Source organism: Bombus pascuorum, unplaced genomic scaffold, assembly GCF_905332965.1.
Source record: "Bombus pascuorum unplaced genomic scaffold, iyBomPasc1.1, whole genome shotgun sequence".
Lineage (NCBI taxonomy): Eukaryota > Metazoa > Arthropoda > Insecta > Hymenoptera > Apidae > Bombus > Bombus pascuorum.
In genome coordinates, this window is record NW_026869733.1 from 271,151 (window position 1) to 285,749 (window position 14,599).

At 43.3% G+C, this 14,599-nt stretch overlaps 2 protein-coding genes across 2 annotated transcripts; both read left to right on the forward strand.

The window, feature by feature from the left end:
- Window positions 1-556: 556 nt before the first annotated feature.
- Window positions 557-1,417, forward strand: LOC132915682 (uncharacterized). Its single transcript, XM_060975510.1, has one exon. It carries the CDS (start codon window positions 557-559, stop codon window positions 1,415-1,417), a length of 861 nt encoding a protein of 286 aa, XP_060831493.1.
- Window positions 1,418-6,508: 5,091 nt separating this feature from the next.
- LOC132915683 (uncharacterized) lies at window positions 6,509-7,369 on the forward strand. Its single transcript, XM_060975512.1, has one exon. The coding sequence runs from the start codon at window positions 6,509-6,511 to the stop codon at window positions 7,367-7,369; it is 861 nt and encodes a 286-aa protein (XP_060831495.1).
- Window positions 7,370-14,599: the final 7,230 nt, after the last annotated feature.

The window sequence follows — 14,599 nt, forward strand, 5'->3', positions numbered from 1 at the left end:
TTATCTTTACATAAATATAACGTTTCAATCAGAAAGATTTAAACGTTCCTGCTTAGTTACTTTTCAAAGATTCAATGTTTGTCCAGGCAAGCCACTGACGAAACGTTTTAATAAAAGCCCAATAATATGCATATAGTAAATGACAATTAATATTCGGCAATGTATTATGGCAGATGTTATATTACTGTATCTACAGATACAATTTTGGTGGGTCAAATTGAGATTATATTACTGTATCTACAGATACTTGTCCTACCAAAGTTGTCCTCTTGGAACATCATTGTAATTCCGAATAATGAAGGAAATTATTACTTGCGGAAGTTGTAAGGTATAACGAATGAAGAATGTACCATTCGATTTATATAACAAACGAAATTGTAACATATACTAGGCAGTACCGCTACTCACCGATGAATCAAGAGAAGATACATCATTAATTTGAAGCTCTGTTATTCCAAGAAATAATTAAAAAGCCAAACCAAGTCCATGGAAACTCCATGCGGTAGAAAATTTTCTTACTCCAGAGTCAGAATCCAACAATCCCCTCTACATAAGGATGGAACTGGCCATCGACAGGGGGGACACCAACAGCCCTCGAAGAGGAACGAACCACCCCGGCCCAACGCCACCCAGATGGCGCCTGAAGGAGAGGAACAAACAGATGCTACAGGCGGCAGCCATCGTCTCGGCCTGGAGCTGGGACGCCCAATGCACGAGCGCAACCAGTAGTATCGACGAGGAAGCGAAAGACCTCCGTAAATACATGAACGCGGCGTGCAATGCCTCGATGCCGCGCTCCAACCCGAGCAGTGGACATTTGAACAAAGGAGTCTACTGGTGGACACCAGAGATCGCGGAGTTGCGAGAGAGCTGCAACAGAGCCCGCAGAAGATTCGCACAGGCACAGCGTCGCAGACAAACTCGCGACGAGGAAGAGATCTCCCACACATACGAGAAATACAGGGAGGCAAGACGTACCCTCCAACGGGAGATTAAGATGGCCAAAGCGCGGTCCTGGACGGAACTCGTGGACGCGGTCGAGTCTGACCCATGGGGGCGGCCGTATAAAGTAGTGACGCACAAACTGCGTACCTCGGCTCCCCCGATAACAACAAACATGGATCCGATGCTACTGGACAAGGTCGTTGGGACCTTGTTCCCCAGACAGGACGACAGTGCAGGGCAGCCAGAAACGTCCCTCCCCTCCACCACACCCAACGATAACGACGAAGTGGCAACGACGACAACGGAGTGGAGTGAGGAGCTGCATGTCACCGAGGAAGAGCTATTAGAAGCGACGAAGAGGACAGCAGCCCGCGACGTGGCACCAGGCCCGGACGGAATCCCAGGCCGAGTATGGGCAGAGACGATAAATATAATGGCTCCCCGCCTGCGACACTATTTGATAGATGCCTGAAGGACGGCATGTACCCACGGGCATGGCGAACAGCGAGACTGGTCCTGCTACGAAAGGAGAGTCGTCCGCTAGATTCGCCGTCCGCATACAGGCCGATAAGCCTGCTGGACGAGGTGGGCAAGCTCCTGGAAAGGATAATTGCAGCGCGTCTAGAGGCTCATATGGAGCGACGAGAGCCTGGGTGGCACGACAGCCAGTACGGGTTCCGCCGAGGACGCTCGACAGTGGACGCGGTGAGACGGGTATGCTCTAAGGTGGAGGATATGGTCTCCCAGGAAGGAGTGGCGATAGCGGTCTCACTAGACATAACTAACGCCTTCAACTCCATCCCATGGGCAAGAATCTTAGAAGCCCTGAACTACTACGAGATACCGGAGTACCTCGTAAGGGTTATTAGGGCATACCTCTGCGACAGGTGGATCATATACAACACCAAGGATGGGGAAACGAGGAAACCGGTCGAGTGCGGTGTACCGCAGGGGTCAGTACTAGGCCCAATCCTCTGGAACACCGCTTACGACCGTGTACTTAAACCGTGAACGCTATCAGGAGACTCGGACTGAGCGTGTCACCAACCAAATCGGAAGCCCTGGGGTTCTTCGACCGGCGACGAAGAGAACCACCACCAACCGGACTGTCCATCAATATCAACGGAGAGGAAGTGCCGGTGGGACACCAGATGAGGTACCTGGGTCTCATCATCGACAGCCAGTGGACCTTCGAGCCGCACATTGAACAACTGGTCCCAAGGGTGACTGCCGCGGCCAACGCCCTATGCGGCCTACTGCCGAACGTGGGTGGAGCGGGAGTGGGCGTTCGCCGACTGTACGAGGGAGTCGTAAAATCCCGAGTACTCTACGGAGCCCCAGTGTGGGCCGAAGACATGATGGAGAGCCGGCGCAGCCGGCTACTACTAAGGAGGCTACAAAGGACGACCGCCATCCGCACAGCAAGAAGCTACAGGACGGTGTCATACGCGACGGCGACCGTGCTGGTCAAACAAACCCTTGACGATGAAGATAATTATGATATGTCGGAAAATATAAATAATGAAGTTTACGGTGCAGGGGAGGGATACCCCAGTACCGGCGCAGACGTGGGTGGACAAGCGGGACCCGCTGTGTCGTTAGCTTGTGACGGTAAAATTTATCAAAATAGATTGCAACAATTTAATATTGAAACGAAACGTTATATTAATATCAAAAGAATTTACAAAGTAAGTCCACTTTAATCTCAACGTCATAGCAAATAACTCTAATAGCAAATAACGTGTAAAAAGTGATGATAATATAAGAGACGTTTTAACTTGAAAAACTAATCGAGTGCCGGTAACTCCAAAAATTCACAATTAAAAATCAAAACGCAGTAGCGGCAAGTATTATTGAATCAATGTTTCTGGAAAATGAATACATACTTGAAAAACGGGGGGAGGGGACGAACTTGAATAATTGAAAAGTACTTGAACTGCTTTGGAGATACTTGAAAAACACAAAATTACTCGAACGATTGAAATTATTCGGATTACAAGCAAAATAAATGGACCTATTCCATGATTAAATCACATTCTGTTAACTAATTGCCAGAGTTTTAAAAAAGCTGGTGCTAAAATCGAATGTAAAAAAAAACAGGAAATAAACCGAGCGAATCGAATAACGATGTCAACCAGTGATTATATATATACTTATTGTTATTATTAAATGTACAATAATACACATCACTTTCATTCATTTTAAAAACTTTTGACCCTCCAAGAATTGTATCAAACAAAATTATATTTTAATAATCCAAAATATATGAAGCGCTGATGGTTTATTTTGTTTAAATATGTCAACGTTTCTTTTATAAATGTAAAAATATTACAACATTGCAATGTTAAACTCGAGAATGTTCTTTTTTTATATAGATCAGATCGCTTCAAAATTATTTTTTTCTATATATTGTGAAACATTGATTATGGAATTCGTTAAGATTTTAAGAACTGGATCAATTTGATCGATCAATGATTAACAGAAGAGTGTGCTTTAATCATGTATGTTAGATAACAATCCATTAGAAAGTTTTAGCAAGTGAAAGAAGATATATCTTGAGAATATTTTGCAAAATTCTGAATATTATGGCTATAAATTCATTTATAACCTATCAATAAATTACGCTATAAAGATAATACAATTTTTTATTTTAACTCTGTAAGTTACTTGTTTTTATCAAAATTTTCTTATTTAAAAGCATTTGATGAAATTCAAACAAATAATGACAAAATATTGTAACATTTTAACTTAATTGTTTACATTAAATATATAATTCAATACGATACTCTTATAACATGATCACGTTTAAATTTTAATTTTTGCATTCATCTAACTTGCTTTAATTTTTTAGGGTCTTCAAAGTCTCTGGATCTCCAAAACCTTGTGCATGGATTTCGTGTTATTCAAATAAACCTATTCTCCTGTAAGGTAAATCATTATAAATCTTCTCTTATGTTGGTATGGTGAGTCTCTTTTTATTATCTTTATTACGAAATGTATGTAATCATGCGTTCTCCTTTTTATTATGACGGATTTAAATGATGTACTGCATGCCTTTACCAACGAATGCTTACAAATGGCCATGATGCTGCTCTCAATGCGATAAGCGCTGTATTAAAAATATAATTAAAAACATCAGACCAGCGGAGTGAGATCTCTATTTATAACGTGCCGCCTGCGTATAGAAAGGAGTAAAAATCACCGTGGACTCGTCGCGGTTAGCGGTTGAACTCCAATTTGAAATTGTTTATGTCATGCTGTTAGCGCCAATCTGTTAACGCCCAACTATTAACGCCAATCGTCGCAACCTTGGGTTCGCAGGTTGATTGCGCCATTTCCTTTAGCAGATGTTTTTCTATTTTTCTTCGGGTAACTAATCAGTTACCCGATTTTATTTATTTCTTTTTTGGAATTCTTTGGTATATAGTTTACATAAAAATAACGTAGTTCTAAAAAACGTTCTCTTTGTCCAACGAACTCCCGATTCCTATACAATCTCCCCTGGTTATCTGGCGCACGCGTAACATTCACGTACTGTTGCATGCGTTGCCATTCCTATTCGTATCCTTCTTTTTATACTTGAATACTTTATTTGAATATAGAATTATAGAAAACGTTTAAGAATACATAAATACAGAAATATAAAAGATATAAAGATATAAAAATAAAAAAATACTGATAGTAAAATTATGATAGTTTGTTTTTGTTCGTTATCGTAGTCTACCGGCGGATCTTGTCCAAATACCAATTTAATTTGAGGGAATCTAGTCGTTAGAAACCTTAACATGAGTTGAATGTTCATTTTTTCTAGTGTGCTAAAGCTATTGTCATTTATCCCTATATGCAAGTGTCCAGTCTGGTTAATAAAGTGTTTAGTTAATTGATGCAACCAGTGCTGTTGGTTGAAGTCTCCTAATTCGGTCTTTGTAATTTGTTTAAAGTGTGGTCTGTTAGTCTTTTGAGTTATTGGAGCTGGGGTGATGTTTGTTTTCCAGTCGACACATTCGTCGTAATAGTTCGGGTTTTCTAAATCGGATTGAACTTTGTCATTGGTGATAAGATACAGTCGGGACAGAGCATCTGCAGCTGTGTTTTCCCTTCCCTTTTTGTATTCTATTTCATAATCATACTCCTCGAGTCTCAAACGCCATCGCATGAGTCTCGATGAGGGATCCTTAACATTTTTTAGCCATTTCAAAGCTTGACGATCACTTTGAATCTTAAATTTTCTACCAAGTAAATATTGTCTCAGTCTTTTGATCGACCATACTAACGCCAATAACTCTTTTTCGGTTGTGGAATAGTTTTTCTCAGGAGGGTTCAAGGTTCGGGATATGTAATAGCATGGATGTCCGTCTTGGGAGAGTATTGCTCCTAATCCTTCGTTACTTGCGTCTGTTATTAATGTGAATGTTTTTTCAAAATCCGGGTATTGCAGTACAGGAGCTTCACAGCTAAATTCAATTATCCTATCGAAAATACTTATAATAAGCGGAGACGATGATGGGAAATGTCTACAATATCTGAAATCTTCTATCGTTTCCAGTTTTTAATCACCCTCTATTCGCCTAATGGATTTCATAGAAATTGACCGTGCGAATCATAAACTACAAGTGATAATTGCTTCCATATGTCCTGCGAGTATTTCCAACAACAATAACTAAAGAGAAACTAAGGAAGAAAAGTATATTGGATCATGATGATGTGCGAGATACTATTCTTGTATATAGAGAATAGTTCATTTTAATCTATAAAGCCAATTATATTCTCGAATTATTTATTGATTCAAGAATATTTCAAACAGGATTTGTTTGGTTGAGAGTAATGTTGGATATTATTGAATAAATTTTCGGACAGTTTAAATAAGAAGCGGAAACGAATTATTTGTTGTTTGAACAAGTCGAAAGACAACGTGTATTAATGTAACGAGATTAATTGTTATTTACAAATACAATTTTATTTTTTGTTTATTACTTTTATTTGCTATTTATCGATCGTAGAGGGAATTTATCTTTACATAAATATAACGTTTCAATCAGAAAGATTTAAACGTTCCTGCTTAGTTACTTTTCAAAGATTCAATGTTTGTCCAGGCAAGCCACTGACGAAACGTTTTAATAAAAGCCCAATAATATGCATATAGTAAATGACAATTAATATTCGGCAATGTATTATGGCAGATGTTATATTACTGTATCTACAGATACAATTTTGGTGGGTCAAATTGAGATTATATTACTGTATCTACAGATACTTGTCCTACCAAAGTTGTCCTCTTGGAACATCATTGTAATTCCGAATAATGAAGGAAATTATTACTTGCGGAAGTTGTAAGGTATAACGAATGAAGAATGTACCATTCGATTTATATAACAAACGAAATTGTAACATATACTAGGCAGTACCGCTACTCACCGATGAATCAAGAGAAGATACATCATTAATTTGAAGCTCTGTTATTCCAAGAAATAATTAAAAAGCCAAACCAAGTCCATGGAAACTCCATGCGGTAGAAAATTTTCTTACTCCAGAGTCAGAATCCAACAATCCCCTCTACATAAGGATGGAACTGGCCATCGACAGGGGGGACACCAACAGCCCTCGAAGAGGAACGAACCACCCCGGCCCAACGCCACCCAGATGGCGCCTGAAGGAGAGGAACAAACAGATGCTACAGGCGGCAGCCATCGTCTCGGCCTGGAGCTGGGACGCCCAATGCACGAGCGCAACCAGTAGTATCGACGAGGAAGCGAAAGACCTCCGTAAATACATGAACGCGGCGTGCAATGCCTCGATGCCGCGCTCCAACCCGAGCAGTGGACATTTGAACAAAGGAGTCTACTGGTGGACACCAGAGATCGCGGAGTTGCGAGAGAGCTGCAACAGAGCCCGCAGAAGATTCGCACAGGCACAGCGTCGCAGACAAACTCGCGACGAGGAAGAGATCTCCCACACATACGAGAAATACAGGGAGGCAAGACGTACCTTCCAACGGGAGATTAAGATGGCCAAAGCGCGGTCCTGGACGGAACTCGTGGACGCGGTCGAGTCTGACCCATGGGGGCGGCCGTATAAAGTAGTGACGCACAAACTGCGTACCTCGGCTCCCCCGATAACAACAAACATGGATCCGATGCTACTGGACAAGGTCGTTGGGACCTTGTTCCCCAGACAGGACGACAGTGCAGGGCAGCCAGAAACGTCCCACCCCTCCACCACACCCAACGATAACGACGAAGTGGCAACGACGACAACGGAGTGGAGTGAGGAGCTGCATGTCACCGAGGAAGAGCTATTAGAAGCGACGAAGAGGACAGCAGCCCGCGACGTGGCACCAGGCCCGGACGGAATCCCAGGCCGAGTATGGGCAGAGACGATAAATATAATGGCTCCCCGCCTGCGACACTATTTGATAGATGCCTGAAGGACGGCATGTACCCACGGGCATGGCGAACAGCGAGACTGGTCCTGCTACGAAAGGAGAGTCGTCCGCTAGATTCGCCGTCCGCATACAGGCCGATAAGCCTGCTGGACGAGGTGGGCAAGCTCCTGGAAAGGATAATTGCAGCGCGTCTAGAGGCTCATATGGAGCGACGAGAGCCTGGGTGGCACGACAGCCAGTACGGGTTCCGCCGAGGACGCTCGACAGTGGACGCGGTGAGACGGGTATGCTCTAAGGTGGAGGATATGGTCTCCCAGGAAGGAGTGGCGATAGCGGTCTCACTAGACATAACTAACGCCTTCAACTCCATCCCATGGGCAAGAATCTTAGAAGCCCTGAACTACTACGAGATACCGGAGTACCTCGTAAGGGTTATTAGGGCATACCTCTGCGACAGGTGGATCATATACAACACCAAGGATGGGGAAACGAGGAAACCGGTCGAGTGCGGTGTACCGCAGGGGTCAGTACTAGGCCCAATCCTCTGGAACACCGCTTACGACCGTGTACTTAAACCGTGAACGCTATCAGGAGACTCGGACTGAGCGTGTCACCAACCAAATCGGAAGCCCTGGGGTTCTTCGACCGGCGACGAAGAGAACCACCACCAACCGGACTGTCCATCAATATCAACGGAGAGGAAGTGCCGGTGGGACACCAGATGAGGTACCTGGGTCTCATCATCGACAGCCAGTGGACCTTCGAGCCGCACATTGAACAACTGGTCCCAAGGGTGACTGCCGCGGCCAACGCCCTATGCGGCCTACTGCCGAACGTGGGTGGAGCGGGAGTGGGCGTTCGCCGACTGTACGAGGGAGTCGTAAAATCCCGAGTACTCTACGGAGCCCCAGTGTGGGCCGAAGACATGATGGAGAGCCGGCGCAGCCGGCTACTACTAAGGAGGCTACAAAGGACGACCGCCATCCGCACAGCAAGAAGCTACAGGACGGTGTCATACGCGACGGCGACCGTGCTGGCCGCGTCCCCCCCTTCGAGCTGCAAGCCCTCGCACTTCGAAGGGTATACGACAAAAGGAAGATCTCACGCCTGGACGGGCGCGCAACGACGCCACCACCCGACAACAGACCACCGTCGAGTGCACGGGAAGAAGCCAAACGGGAGACATGGGAGCGATGGCGCTCTCAACTGGTCGAGGAAGACACTACACGGCAACACCGGGCTGTTCGCGCCGTGCTCCCCAACTGGGAAACATGGAGAGAACAAGGCGGGGTACCGCTGACATTCCGTATGACACAGATGCTCACAGGTCACGGAGTGTTCGGTGAGTACCTACTACGGATCCGGCGGGAGGTGACCTCCATATGTCACCAATGCGAGGAAGAGGAGGATACGGTACAACACACGTGGGAGCGATGCCCGGCATGGGCAGACCAGCGCCGCGTCTTGCAACTCGACATCGGCGAGAGCGTAGCCCGAGAAGCGATCGTGAAGGCCATGTTGAGAGGGCACCAGGAATACACCGCCGTCCGCTCCTTCTGTGAGCAAGTGATGCTAGCAAAAGAGCGGGCGGAGAGAGAAAGGAAAAGGAAACGCGACCCAGCAAGAGTGGAGCGACAAAGGATACCCAGGCGCAACAGGGGGGGTGGCACCGCCGCCGCCCCAGCTCGAGCGACAAGACTAGGAAAACGGAACAGAAGGGATGTGGTCCCCTCCTAGCGGACCAACACAAATATGGACGCCTCCCTCCTGATAAAAAAGGGGAGAACACGATTACCATTGATTGAAACAAACTTTACACAATACACCGGTATTAGTTTCTAGTGCGTTTTGATTAAATGTATTGCACCCATAAAAATAGACACAACAATACGACACAAATAATAGTAAATTTCAGATTAAATTTAGAAAGTAGTATTTGTAAGATCGTTACTATTTCGCACTTTTCCATGTATGGAATTGACCGATATGTCTTTTAAGGAATTCGTATCATTGTTTTATATTATTATTATGTACATAACGTGTTACTATGTTTACCCTTTTACTATTAGTTTACTATTATCCTATTAGATTGCGTTAGAACAAGAGGACGGTAAGCAGAATCGTGGTAATTTGTCGAATAATCAATAAAGAACTAATTATAATATTATTTTTGAAAATAGATCTGAATTAATGTCAAGTCTCATGGATATTTTTCATCGAGACATGAATATTTGAAACACGTGCATTCTCGTTTCTCACACAGTCTGACAGGAAGAAAGAAGGAAATTAGTGTATGAATGCGCGGTTCACTCACGATCGATGCAGGTAGAAAGTACTTACGAGGGAGAGTGTAAGGCGAGCGGAGAATGGTGGATAAGAATGGGAAACGAATCAGCCAAATGACTGGCAGTCAGAATAATAATAGTCCTGGTGTGTAATTGTAAGTGTGCCGCGTTTTCATGTCGTAAACAATGCACGTAGTAAAAGGGTAAATAGAGAAACGACCTTGTAAATGATTCTTTGTCGATTACACTTTTGTCACGTTTGTTTACCAGCTAGACTATAGTAAGTGCTATTTTAGTAGAATGCAAGAAAATTGTGGGTGTCACGTTTAACCGCAGTTTCATACAAAAATCTGAACTTTAGAGCGAGAACGTTGTTGTGGAAGTAATGATAAGTAGAGTGCAGATGTTTGTATAAATTCATATTTTTATAAATTGAAAAAATGAAATCTGAGTAGACGATTGTTTTGCTATAAATGTTATAATGAGTACTATGCCGTGTATGTTTCATATTTCGTTCGATCTAATACTTCATATATAAAACCTATAGTACTCATTGCTACATATATATCTATTTAATTAATAGTTATTATTAATATTTGTAATAAAACAATTATCTATACAGGAAGCATAAAAGTTTCAGTAACGATATAGTACATGACATTAGCATTATGTTAGGCATTATTTTACATTAGTTTTGGATTCCCGTTTTCTCGCTTGCATGAAGGAAAAGGATTAGACTCTTGCTTCGTTGGAATTGAAACTTAAATAACTCAGTTTAATATTCCTTTGAAATTACTTAACTTGTGACTTAGAGAGTACACATAGATACCCCCCGACCATTACATTAAACAATTGTACGTCCCTGTTTATAAAATATGTACGTTGTCATTTACTATATAACATTTTGTTCAATCTTAATATCCAACTCAGCGATCTCACACCCACAATGATATACCTTTGCCACTCGAGATATACCGATTACTTGAACGTTATCAGTTTGCTACTAATATTCCCTGCTTTCTGTTCGTTAGCCATAAGCGCGCGTCAATTTGTTCACGCGCCTTGGTCTTTCCTGTAGCTCCCGGCTATACGTCGCATTGATTCGTTTTCGCTTCTATTTCCTCAGCAGTCAGTGTAATTAACAACATTGGATTTGTCAAGATGGTTACGGTTATTGGCGATTTTAAAGTAAGATTTCCTCAAGTCCCCGATCAAGGGAACTTGGATGAAGGTGGTCTTATTTGCGCCTTTTGACGTTATATGAGATTTTCTTATTTCACAAGATCTTTACTAAGCAAATCCTTAAGACACGACCTTAAGATTAATCTTCAGTCGCAGTTATGAAATCAAAAGACATCTGAAGACTGTTCTTGAGACGATCTCAAGTATAAGACTGGGCTATGAATATCATCCATAGATTTATATGAAGCAGGTCATATGGGATGCAATTTTGAGCGTGAGAAACCTATCGTTGTATAGGACATAGTAGCAAAGTTCCTTTTGTCAAATATAATATGTGGAAAACAAAGATATTGTAAAAACAAAAGTACCTTTTCGTGTCTTTCGCGTAATTGTTATAGTTAAAGTATCTTCAACTAATTACTTTTTGACATAAATAGGTTAGTATCTTTTTGTAGGGGACGTTGGTACGAATCAATTACTTTATTTAAATCTATATGATTCAATAAAAAAAACGTATTTTGTCATCATATGATTTGCACATGGCCATATACAGAGAAAATTATTATACCAGATTATGTTTCCTTTGAAACTATTCATTTCTTGCCTTAAACATTTTTTCATACAGTGGGTAGTGTTTCAGTAATTTGCATATATTTCTTGAAATCAAACACCCTATATATATTTTAATGTTGGAAGTATAGCTAGAAAGAAAAATATCTGTTCCTTATACTTTTTATTTCGTATTTTCCATTTATTTCTTATTTTCTATCAAATATTATTATATATATGTCGGGTTCTTATTATGATTAGCGTTAGGGTCGTGTAACGAATCTTCGCCTGGGTTGTTCATCATTGTTGTACAATCGAGATAGCGTTTATTATCACAGACATAGATAGTACAAGATTGACAAGTGGCTGCGGTAACTAGACGCTAATGACAATGACCTTAGGTTCGATATGACGAATCCACGGTCCACGAGCTAACTCTTTGTTAAACTGAGAATATATTTTGAAGCACAAAGTAACGTTCGCTGTGACGCTCGGTATATACTGCACGTAAAGACGATGTGTAATTCTCCAAGGAGATCGCAAAAATAAAAGACTGATGAAAACTTTTCTCTCCTTACGATCGCGTTCGTTTTGTTGAATATTGGCCGGGGATACCAACAAAACTGCAGCTGCCGTTGCTAAACTGACCCGCGTAGCTGCGACATTGCTCCTGCTCGAGGTTTGATTGTCAACACAACGTGTGTCTCATAATACTGGCACTTCTCTGTTAGGTGGAACGTTCATCCCGTGACCGTGGCTACGCTCGGCGAACGGTTGTCGCCTCGAGCCTAAGCTCATTGTCTCAAGTTTCGAATGACTGTGTCTGGATTATTTCGTAAATGCTACAGTATTGAGGTTTTCCAAGTAATTCCAATGGAGGGCCCCGTTGTCTTTTCATCTTCGACACGGCCATCCCGACTGTCACACGTCCTCGGGTGTATTTAGAATATTGGGTTTTCCCAATGTTGGACTCGATATAACTGATGTTGTTTATATATAACACTATGTTAGATGTTATGACTATAGTGCTAACGATACCTGGATTGAATTCGGTAACTTTGTGATGATCTCGCATTTAATTTCTTTGGACCACATGACCACCCGTAAGCGTATGTGAACCATTATGCTCGATCCTACACCTGATTACCACGTTAGACATATGTGAAAGCATTGAACTTCGTCGTATCGCCACACTGGACGTGTCGTGGGAACGCTGAGTGCCACCGCAGTGATACCGCAGAGGGCGTTGGCCACAGCTGTCACCTTCGGGGCGAGGTTCTCAAAGTGGGGCTGGAAGGACCATTGGTCATCAATGGTTAGGCCCAAGTACTTCAACCGATTCCCCACTTGCGCGTAGCTTATGCCTTTCCCTCTATTCCTTCTTCTCCTCCTCCTTCGACCAGAGAGAAGAGGAGGTGTTAGCACCGCTGGGACTACTGTTCTTCCTGCTCCTGCCGCCGATGGTGTGATAGGGATAGGCGCTCTGTAACCCATTCCTAGCCGTGCGGGTTCTCTCGCCCTCCTTCTGGCCCTTCTGGACACCACCGTCTGCTATTCGGTTTCCTCTGTCCCCCCGATTCCCTGAGGTTGAGGTTGGGGGGGGGGGCGGAGGTCGGGGGTAGGTCGCCTGGCGGATCTGTTGTAGTTGGCCTGCTTTCCCGGCCATTCCCTCCGCTTGTTTCGATTGCGTTAACTCCCCGAGTATTGCCCTTACTTCTCCCCTTAAGGTTCCCAGAATAGAGGGGCCGAGGCCGCTGACCTGCCTCTCAAGCGCCTCCATCCGCGACCTCATGTCTTCTTTGCCCTGCGCCTGGCTGGTCTGACCATCTGTCTATCTCCATCACTATCTTACGCTTCTTTCCTCGGGATGTGACTGAGGCCATCGTGGATCTTGATCCACACGACTCATCGTCCTCCGACCGAGCACCTGACATCGACCCTCTTCTCGATCTAGATTGCTCTCTAGAGTTGTCCCCAGATCGTGCTCCCTCTCTAGACTTCCCTTTTTCCCCTACCTTCCTAGGGATTCGGAAGATCTCGCTATCGTCAATTGGGGGCGGAGAGGAGGAGGAGGAAGAGACTCCCGGTGCCTTGGACGCAGGCGGGGACGATGGTGCTTTTCCCCCTCGGCTGCTGCTTCCGCTTCTGTCCACAGTCCTCTCCGTCTCTACCCTCTTTTCCTTTTTTCGTTCGCTGTTGGCCTCTGCCATTTTCTCTTCTCCCGGAGGGGTCTCTTCTGCCGAAGCCACCTCCATCTCTAGCTCTATATCCATCTCCATCTCTATATCTTCCGAACCAGTAGCATTAACACGTAAGGGGGCCTGGCAGTCCACCCCCAAACGGCCGTGGTCGTTAGCTAACGACGCACCGGGGCCCACTTCACCACCCACAACTGCGCCGGTACTGCGGTATCCCTCTCCTGCACCGTAAATAATATCTTTATTCTGCTCCATCATCATCATTCTTCGTGTGTATGGTTAACGAGCCATGCCCTCGTTTCCTTTGCCATTCACTCTTTCGCACCCTACCCCGGTCGGAAACGATGCAGGACGACGGGGAGCTCCACGTGAAGGTGAGGTGAGTGGTCTTGACAGATATGGGCCCACCAACTTCTCCGAAGTTCTCCGCACCGAATCAGCGATCTGACGGGCGCCATCGTAATATTAAATGATTATTCTTAGGAAGAAAATTACTCTGTACATGCACATATCTTAAGTTGCTAAAAGTTAAATTACAACAAGACATGTAATGGATTAATAGTGTAGGATAATTAAAAAGAGTGTCATTTTTTATAAATTACGAAAAAGTTACTTATATCTGAACTAAGAAATGTCATAAATATCATAAAACGGAAGCAGAAGAAATAACATTGAAAGAGAGAATGAGAAAGAGTAATATTTTAAACGTAAAGGTTAGGTGTTAAATTCTACTCAAATCAAATAAAATATTTAATTAAATATAAAAAAAAGTTAAAGTATTTACTTAGTTATGTTTATTCCAAATTGTTTGTTTCGGTATAATTTTTGCAAAATATTAAAGAATATATACTTGCGTAAATAAGAATATTACTTTCAAAGTCGAAAGAATCATATAAACATTGATGTAGGAGCATTATAAATTCATAATTTTATTTTGTATACTTTGTTTGATAGAGAAATGAACATCTTTTTGCCCATTAGCAGTTGGTAGATAATGGTATTATATCATGAGACGTAATTTGATATGCCAGTTCTGTTAGATGGGAACACTATCTGCT

Coding starts and splice junctions, on each gene's coding strand:
- LOC132915682 (XM_060975510.1), top strand. CDS start 557: ATGGAACTGGCCATCGACAGGGGGGACACCAACAGCCCTCGAAGAGGA.
- LOC132915683 (XM_060975512.1), top strand. CDS start 6,509: ATGGAACTGGCCATCGACAGGGGGGACACCAACAGCCCTCGAAGAGGA.